General features: G+C 37.6%; 1 protein-coding gene across 1 annotated transcript; it reads right to left on the bottom strand.

The window, feature by feature from the left end:
* Window positions 1–900: 900 nt before the first annotated feature.
* Window positions 901–6,733, bottom strand: rhoua (ras homolog family member Ua). The gene is made up of 3 exons (XM_052090137.1): window positions 6,302–6,733; window positions 5,233–5,291; window positions 901–3,204 (listed from the first exon to the last, which is right to left on the bottom strand). The coding sequence occupies exons 1-3, from the start codon at window positions 6,549–6,551 to the stop codon at window positions 2,752–2,754; spliced, it is 762 nt and encodes a 253-aa protein (XP_051946097.1). The 5' UTR covers window positions 6,552–6,733; the 3' UTR covers window positions 901–2,751.
* Between the last annotated feature and the right edge of the window lie 3,474 nt (window positions 6,734–10,207).

Raw genomic sequence — 10,207 nt, 5'->3', positions numbered from 1 at the left:
TACCTCCCATGGAACACAGAAACAGATGTTAAGCAGAATGTAATGTACTGACAGCCTCACATTCACCATTCACATGAATCTCTTTTTCCATACATAGACAGTGAATGGTGACTGAGGCTAACATTCTGCCTTACATCTCCTTTTGTGTTCCACAGAAGACTGAATGTTATACAGACATGATGGTGAGTAAATTACAGAATTTTCAAGGCCCACTATTTGCAAGTGATTTTGAAATTCACATTATATGACCACAACTATGTTTTTGATAAATGATTAAATACAATGTACTGTTTACAGTATGCCTATCCTTTTGACAACATCACTTTTACATAACATAGCTTGTTTTCTGAGCTTAAAATCAATATGATTGTTTGATTTGGGGGTACAACTCACACCATGCCATACCTTCAACACTTGCAGTTTACAACACTGTAATCACTTGCTGAGAGCCACTTACTTTTTCTCAACACATTTTCAACGCTTTGCCACATTCCCCTGCTGAAAAGACCAGCAGTGCTTGTAACCAGCTTACTGTTGTGTTTTGGATGCTGGTGTCCCCACCAGGAATCTTAACAAACTTAAACAGCAAGAATTGCATGGTCAAACTGCTTATCTAGAAAGACCATGCTGGTTGATCACCTTCAGCAGCTACGTTTTGCTGCACTGCAAAAAAAAAAAAAAAAAAAATATATATATATATATATATATATATATATATATATATATATATATATATATATATATATATATATATATATATATATATATATATATATATAATATATATTTTATAATAAAAGTATTTTTGTCTTATTTAAAAAAATATCTAAACATATCTAAAACTATCTCAACATGAAGAAAAAAAAAAAAACCTTAATAAGCATAAGTTTTGTTTTCAGAGATTTTTTTTAGTGGGGTTTATGCTTAACACAGGAAAAAACTATTTGACAATAAGGTAAGAAAAATAAACTTTTCTTTCCCCACTGAAAAATAGATTTTCTTATTACTGTATAAGCATAAACATTAGTGTATTTTGTTAAATTTCCATGAAAACAAGACAGCATATCTTATTTAATTTAGCTTCTCAAGTAAATTTATCTTGTTTTAAGAATAATTAGATATTTTACTGGAAACCAAGACAAAAAGTTTTTGTATTGTAGTGCTGGTCCAACAGCATGGGAATTAATCCTGGTTTAAGCTGTTTTTTTTTTGCAGCAGGGTCAGGCATAATCAAACATTAGAAGTGGCAAACAAAGAACTCTCTTTTGTCAATTATCTTGATTCATTCTTGGTTCATTCGGTGCCCATGAAGGAAAATATTTACCACTAGTGAAGTTAGTAGTTCTTTAACATCCACCCCAGCTTATACAGTGAAACATTAACTTTTCTTTACATTCACTTTACACGGTCACATATCGCATAGCAGCAGGTTACTTTACCAGTTTATCTGATGTGGAAGCTTGATAAAAAAGTGCAGTTTGCCCTGGGACAATCCTCCCCAAATGTTATACAGACTTTCTTTGATGATAGGACTATAATGCTTATCAAAGCATGATGTGGATGACATCATTCCACAACTAGAACTAAAGAAAAATGTGTTTCCAGTAAAACATTTTCTGTGACAATGTTGATGTTAAAAAGTGCCATAAACTGCATTGCCATTAGGAGTTTGGAACCATTCCATTCCTTTTAATGGGAAGTAATTAGAAAGCTATGATGATCACTGGTCTATAATTTCCAGTTGAAAATCTGGAAAACAATTTGTGTTGGTTATTCTGTCATGAATGACCAGTCTACTGTATACGTACAAGTACAGTACTTCTGACTCCAGCACATTTCTACTCTATCGGACCTGACAGTACTGAATCGCTGAACTTAAAACATTGCGTTGTTGATGAAGCTCCAGGTTCTATGACCAGATATACAGTCCAACAGGCCTACTAGTCTAGTCTCACTTACAACGGCACAGTATGTTTGGGTATGGACCAGATGTAAACAATGGAGCCTGGAGAGAAGTGCCAGTGTCCTGCTGTCTCTAAAATGGACTATCATTCACCCTAACAAGACAACCATATACATGTCAGTGACGTCAAGCTGACAGTCTGCCCAAACATTTGCTTTTATTCTAGATCACACTAATGCTTTGATATACAAATGACAGAATACATAACCCAGGTTCTCCTGTTCATGCTAATAATTGGGAATCATTAGTGGGTCTTTAACAAAGAAGAACGTTATAACACCAACACAATCCTAGGCTTTGCTGAAATTAACCAAAATGGTCTTTGCTTCTCACAGTGTAGCGAATCTTAGATGGACGAGTAAAATTCTGGCAAAGGTGACTGGTAGTCTGACTAGATCTGTAGCAATGGGGCAGCTCTTAAGTCCACTTTGAAACCCTCCTCAGCAGCAGATAAGGTAAAGAAAGACAGATGATTCTTGCCCTAATTTGTTTAAATGACAATGTGAGGTTAACCTGGGTCTTTCCCAATGAGGAACAGATCCTCAAATGTACAATGGAGTTCTGTCGTCCATTGTAACTGATACCTTGGAATCTGCTGGCTATGAATCATTCCATTTCATGACAAATAGATCTTTTCTACAGATTATGTCCTCTTCAGTGTCTCATGGCCACCTCTTCTCCAATTAATCCACCAACAAAGCAGATGTATTTGTTTCCATTTGAATTCAAAAAAGCCATTTACATTCAAACCACATCCACAACAACAGTACAAAATCGGATTATTTCTTCTATGACAGACAGCAGTATTTTTTCCACCAAGACTTGGAGAGATTCCTCATTTTATCAGGCGTGCGCTTCTTCAGTCTTTTCTGCTGCTGGCTGTCAGAGTACTGGATGCTGGCCACTATGGCTGTGTCAAACACCTCCTTCAGGTTCTTCTGGGTGAGTGCTGAGCACTCCATGTATGAGACAGCCTGTAATTCTTCAGCACATAAGAAGGCTTCTTGGGGGTCCACTGGACGCTCTTTATATTTTGCGAGGTGAATGAGCACTTTAACATCTTGCCGAAGGTCAGCCTGAGTGCCGACCAGCAGTATGGGTACTTTTGGGCAGTGCCGGCGGATCTCAGGCACCCACTTTTCCCTCACATTCTGGAAGGAGGAGGGACTTACCACACTGAAGCAGAGAAGGAAGACGTCAGCATTGGTGTAACATAGCGGCCTTAGCTTGTCAAACTCATCCTGCCCAGAGCAAAGAAAAGAGAGTCAGTAGTGCTAAGAAACACTTGTTGTTTTGGATTACTGAAAGTAGTTCTGAGGTAGTTCACCCCACTTGTCTATGTTTGTTGTTACAGACAGGCTGTCAATCTATATGTTGCACAGCAACATGTTGTGGCTTCGTTGTTATTTTCATTAGCGGAGCAAAAATAGTCAAAGTAACTGTCCACCTTATGTCTAAAATATGTTACTCCAAATGAATTTCTTGTTTATGGATGATTCTTAATAAACCTGTCAAGAAAATGTCCTTGTCATATTTAACCTCAAATAAAAAACAAAACAAACAAACAAACAAAAAAAGATATTATATTTGCAAAAAGGAAATTAAGGTTACATTTAGGACCATTAAGATTTTTTGCATTGTATTTTCGCCGTAAAGTGTCCAGATGTTTTACATTTCCTTTTCCTATTGTTGTCAATGATGATCCTCATTTCCATAACCCAATTATCTTTTACTCTATTACAGTAAAAATATGCTGTTGTACAGTGATTTTGTTTATTAAAATCAGCAAAAATGAAAGGCAGTACCAAGGGAGTACTGCTATGATGTATAAATACTTAACAGTTTAAATAATATATACTTGCATCGCAGCAATGAGAACTGTAGGGTAAAATGTGAGTAACTGTCATAAACATATTGTTAAACTGTAAAAAAAAATGAATGGCTCTAAAACTAGGCTTAATTTTCTATATGCAAAATATAATTTCTCCTTTTTTCCTTTCGATTTAGGAGTAAAATAGGAACGGAAAATCTTCTTTACAGGTTGTGTAAGGATCACTCTTATAGAACTGCTTTATGAAAGCAATATCACACAACCAATTATGTTGTCATACTGAATATACACATGATATTCAGTACAACAGCACTCCTGCTCCTGTGATATAGCTCATTAGTTTAGTGATTAGTGATTTGTTTAAATTCCTCTATACACCAGTGAATATTAGCTTTGACTTGATTCTTGATATGATACATATTTTCCATTGAAATCATTGTCAGAATATGTATCAATCCAGTCCTACAGTACATTTTATATTATTGTGCACTTATATGCAAGTATGTTTGTCATTTTATGTGACTGAAAAAAAAGTTGTGCTATGTCTGATGCTCTTTCACGAGTATCTGTACCAGACTAAGATGGTTTGCTGGTCTTAGCTCATATCTCAGCCTGATCTGAGTGAGACTGGTGAGACTGTTTGCTTGTTTTAGCTGGTTTAATATGTATTTTCAGCAGGATAATGTATGTTTGGGATACTTTTATATACTCTATATTTGCTGCATTAACTATACTTACTTTCTTTCTGTCTGTTTCTCTAACTTTCTCTGCCTACCTCCTTCTCCACCGGTCTAAACAGGACTGATCCAAATCTCTCTTGGCTTGCCTCCCTTCAGAGTCTCTCCTTAGCTTGCTAAACTCGTCGTAAACACACTGATCTCACGTTTCCAGTGACTAGACTCAGCTGTACCTCAGCTGTAAGTAGGTCTCCTTTCCCTTGTATCAGGCCCAATTCATCTTAATTAGACTGCTTCCTATTTGCGATCCCCTAGAGCTCCTTTAACCCTCTCAGAAAGGGAGAGAAATACGTATTCCACTAACTGACCTATAGTCCAATAGTGTGTTCCCATAGGAGGAAGCACATACTGTGTCTGGACAGTAAACTTCAGCTGAACTTTACCTTAAGGGAGGTAAGAAAAACAAAACTGAATCACTTTCACTCTTGTACCCCCTCCCTTATCTTACAGATAACCAGCCATATGACTAATTAGGACATGACTCAAGAGTTATCCTACTGTTATATCCTCTTCATCTTTAGATTAAACAAATGTGCTGGCTGTTTCCATTTAAGAAGAGAGGGCTACAACCAGCATGCGTTTGTGCAAACAATGTCATGCTTATACAATGAGACCATAAATTTGATACTGCATTGCCTTGAATGTGTTTGTGAGGTGGTTTGTTTAGATCTAGTGGTGCTGAGACAGTTTACTGGACTGACCTGACCGGCAGTGTCGCAAAGCTGAACTTTCACAGGCTTGCCATCCATAGCTACAACTGCTGTAGAAAGGAACATATACAATTTGACATTTTGCCCATTCTAAGTGAGAATTATTTTTTAAATGAATAGCTCGCCCATAAATGACAATTCTCTTATAATGTACAGTTCTCATTCTCATGCCATCCCAGATGTGTATGACTTTCCTCTGCAGAACACAATCAAAGATTTTTAGAATATCTCAGCTCTGTAGGTCCATACAATACAAGTTAATGGTGGTCAGAACTTTTCATTTTCAAAAAGCACATACAGGCAGCATAAAAGTAACCAATATGAATCAATGTCTTCAGAAGAAATAGGTGGGTGAGAAACAGATCAATATTTGAAGTTCTTTTTTTTTACTATAAATCTCCTCCTTTGACCAGCCCCAACAACTAGGTGGCTAAATGCATGAAGAATGCGAATCACCAAAAAAAATTAAAAAAATTAAATACCAAAACAATTGGAAATGAAAGTGAGTGGAGATTTATATTAAAAACTTAAATATGTATCTGTTTATCACCCACACTTATCATATCACTTCTGAAGACATGGATTTAACCACTGGAGTCGTATGGATTACTTTTATGCTGCCTTTATGTGGTTTTTTGGTGATTCAAAGTTCTGGCCACCATTCACTTGCATTGAATGTACCAACAGAGCTGAGATATTCTTCTAAAAATCTCTGTTTGTGTTCTGCTGAAGAAAGAAAGTCTTACACATTTAGGAGGGGGTGAAACATAGACTGTTATAAATTAGATTGAAATGCATGCACCAGTTGAACTTGTTGACCTTAGAAAAGCTGAAACATCCTATAAACTTCAGACAGTGAACAATCATGTTGCCACGTGATTCATTAAATTAGGTCAGTGGTAAACTACAATCAGTTCTCTTTGAGTATCATTCTTCATTATGTGGGAGACTTATACAATTCAGAAAATAAGTCTCCCTAAATGGAGTAAGTGGGCAAGGATTGTAAAGTGTCGTTTTTTATATACATAGTTTCACTATTGTGAAGTGGTAGCCTACTTACCTGCAAAATTATCAAAAGCTGTTGGAACATACTCGGTGGGATATCCATTCGTGGTATAGCTCACAATGAGACTAGTTTTTCCCACAGCACCGTCACCGGCCAGCACGCACTTCACCCGGCGCTCCGCTGCGGACCCGAAACGGCTTTTCACTGCGGTGGACAAATCTCTGCCCCTGAATCTTCTCGGGGGTATCGGCGGCACAACCGTACCTGGAACGGGTTTATATTCTCCTCCTCCCTGAGGAGGCATCGCTGAAAACACTGACTGTCCCGGAAAATGAACGCCAGTTTCAGGTATTCATCTGACTTCTTACGTCTGGATGAGAGAACAGAGTGACAGTCACCGGTTTCACGACGGTTTCCATTGAGAGGGGAAAATGTACACTTACAGCTACATTTCAAATCAAGAAGGGTTTGTTTATATGAGATAAAACAAAGCGACTCTGAAACTAAAATAAATACGAACCCCACACGTTCACTGGCGTTATGCTCTCATGAGGGGAGTCCTTCTCCGCCCTCTCTAGACGCACTTTACTCCCAAACACCATGACTGGCTGGGTCTCAAAGCCCAAACAGAACTACCTACCTAGAAAGCATTTTTAGCTCCTTAGGCGTGTGCAGCATTTTGGTCATTGTACGCTTAAAAAAATAATTTTAAGATTTATGCATTTAAATTTCCTGATAAAAAATTCCTGACAAATTTCCATCAAATTTAATTGAGTAACTTTGATAAAAAAGTTTAAAAAAATATACTATTTTAAGTTTTATTTAACTTTGTTAAACATTACACAATTGAATTTTATGGAAATTAGTTATGAAATTGAAATGGGTATGTCTTAAATGTTAAGCTGGCTTACTGGCCAAAATGTTTTTTGAGTCTAGGTGTGTTCTTAGTCAGCTGCCTAGCTGTACAGCTGCTGTTTTGATTATTTTGCCAAAAATGCTGTTGTTTAGATAGGCAGCTCACTAGTTTTTCAGACAGAGCCTAGTCATCCTTTATGAGTTGCATCTATCCATGAACTGAAGTTCACCTTTTTTGTTCTAGACAATCACAAAATATCTTAGATTTATTTTTTAATAACACAGACCATATTCCCAAAATGTATGATAATGGCAAGATTCTGTGTGAATCTCCTATTCAAATTAAAGACATCTTTGAGGAGATTGACAAGTTGAAACTAAATAAATCTCCTGGAAATGATGGACTGACCACAGAGTTTTATAAGAAATTTTCAAATGATCTTTCTCCATTACTCTCCCACCCTCTATGACTCAGGGCATTATAAATTTGATCCCTAAAACTCAAAAGGACCACGCTCAATTAGAAAATTGGTGACCTATTAGCCTCATAAATAATGACTACAAAATATTAGGCTAAAAATATTAAATGTGTTCTAGATTATATAATTGATGAATGTCAGTCAGGTTTCATGAGAGTCAGACTTATTTCAAACAATATTTGACTTGTTCTTGATATTTTAGATTGCTCAGATTTGATCTCTGATGACAGTTTCTTGCTTTTTCTTGATTTTTATAAAGCTTTTGATTCTTTTGAGTTTCTTTTATTCTCAAGTCCCTGAATATTTTTGGTTTTATTAATGCAATTCAAACTTTGTATAATAACGCCAATGCTTCAATCAAATTACAACATTAAACATAGGTTTAATTTAGAGAGAGGCATCTGTCAAGGCTGTCCAATCTCTCCATATCTTTTTCTGCTTCCTATGCAATTATTAGCCATCCACATTCAAAATAGTAATTTGAAAGGTATCTCTGTGGAAAATTATTCAATATTAATAAGCCAAGTGGCTGATGACACAACTCTATTTCTATTTCTGAAAAATAAAGATCAAGTTTTTTTTTTATTTAGACATGAATTCTTTTTAATCTGCTTCTGGTTTAGTTCTTAATTTCCACAAATGTGAACTTTTATCTGTAAAACATTCCATGTTAATATTTGTGACATCCCAGTCAAATCTGAAGTCAAATACTTAGGTATATTATATGTAAAGAACAGAAAAAGAGATCTTTATCTTATCTTTACTATTCATCGTAAATAAAACTCCTGGTTACAGCGTGATCTGTCTATAACAGGTAAAGTGTTGCTGTCCAAAGCAGATGGATTATCTCGGGTTATCTATCCCACAATGGCACTGGGTGTACTTTATCTGTGAAATTGTGTATAAAATTGGACAAAATTACAGTAGACTTAGTTTGGAATTCTAAAATACACTGTGGCAGGGCGGAGGGCGGGGCCGGTCGTGATCCTACACACCCGGTCCCATATTAGGCTAATCAAGCCTCCGAGAGGGATAAAGGTCGACTGCAGAGGATCGTGTGGGAGAGAGAAATCATTTACGGTTTTATATTAAACTATTATTTATATTGTCAAACCGGTTCTTGCCTCCTTCTCATTGACTTTTTACACTGGTGCCGAAATCCAGGAAGGAGGAGGGATACGCCGTAGTAGAGTTCTCGCCACTACCGTCCACCCCAACGGAGCAGCCGCGGCCATCTGCCGGTGGATGAGGAGCCCAGCCCCCTGGAAGCGGACGACGGCCGCCGACTGCGAGGGGAGACTGCCTGGAGTGGTCAGGGCCGCTGCCAGGGGCGGAGGAGTCCCCTACCAGCCACTGAAATGCGGAGGGGTTTGAGACCGCCGATCGTGAGCTGGGAGGGGCTCGCTGCTGACCGCCTGGAGCGTGAGAACCGCTGCCAGGGGTGGGGGAGACCCCTTCTGTTCCCAGAGAACACGGTGGGGCGTTCCGTCCACCAGGGGCTGGAGGTCTGCCTCTGATTCGCCCGGAGAGGCGCGGCTGTCGTCCGATAGAGGGTGGAGGAGTGGCTGAGGAACAAGCTGCGGCGTATCGGAGAACTGGCGAGTTCTATATTTTTTTTTCATAATTGGTTTGATAAGAATATACTTTTAGTGAGTCAACTTTTAGATGATAGTGTTGTCCTGCTCACTTACGAAAATGTTATGCAAGTATTCAATTTTCCAGTACCCCCAAGAGAGTTTGCCATTTTTTTTGGTGCAATTCCCGATTGTGTCATACTTTTAGTAAAGCCTGGCCCTAAAGGTTTTTCATGCTCTCCTCCTATTTTTGACAACACAAATTTATTTGTTGACCAATGTCTTTTCAGTAGCATGTCAAACAAAAACATTTGTTTAATTCTTAACAGAGGTCAGATTTCTCTACCTGCTTGTGTAAGTTTTTGGAATAATACATTTAGTGATATAGAATGGGAAGATTTCTGGCTTCAATGACAAAATTTGTTATCCAATAAAGTTGTTGAAATCTGACTGCACTGCGTACAGAGAGAGAGAACTCTACTGGAAACGTGCCATAAGATCAAACAGCAGTGCTTCTTCCCAACAGAGGTGAGTGGAACAGTGGTGAACTTCAGCTTGATATTGCACAACAGCTCGGCTCCGAAGAAAAAATTTGACTGACAGATGCACGCCCGCAGACCATTGGCCTTTTCTCAAGTTCAGAGCATGCGAGGCTTCCAAGGAAGACCCCTTGAGTCACTTCATTCAACACAACTTGGAGTGAGTGACAGAAGGGGTACAATGTTTATAGAATATTTTAGCCCCTATATATATATATATATATATATATATATATATATATATATATATATACAGTGAGGAAAATAAGTATTTGAACACCCTGCTATTTTGCAAGTTCTCCCACTTGGAAATCATGGAGGGGTCTGAAATTGTCATCGTAGGTGCATGTCCACTGTAAGAGACATAATCTAAAAAACTAAATCCAGAAATCACAATGTATGATTTTTTAACTATTTATTTGTATGATACAGCTGCAAATAAGTATTTGAACACCTGAGAAAATCAATGTTAATATTTGGTACAGTAGCCTTTGTTTGCAATTACAGAGGTCA

Source organism: Xyrauchen texanus, chromosome 24 (assembly GCF_025860055.1).
Source record: "Xyrauchen texanus isolate HMW12.3.18 chromosome 24, RBS_HiC_50CHRs, whole genome shotgun sequence".
NCBI lineage: Eukaryota > Metazoa > Chordata > Actinopteri > Cypriniformes > Catostomidae > Xyrauchen > Xyrauchen texanus.
This window is presented reverse-complemented; position numbering and strand designations above follow the sequence as displayed.

Bases quoted from the DNA above. Each gene is read 5' to 3' on its own strand.
- rhoua (XM_052090137.1), bottom strand. From the start codon at position 6,551: ATGCCTCCTCAGGGAGGAGGAGAATATAAACCCGTTCCAGGTACGGTT. The intron at 5,292-6,301 runs GTAAGTAGGCTA...TCCTTTCTACAG, and splicing joins AGCTTTTGATAATTTTGCAG to CAGTTGTAGCTATGGATGGC. The intron at 3,205-5,232 runs GTCAGTCCAGTA...TGCTCTGGGCAG, and splicing joins TTTGCGACACTGCCGGTCAG to GATGAGTTTGACAAGCTAAG.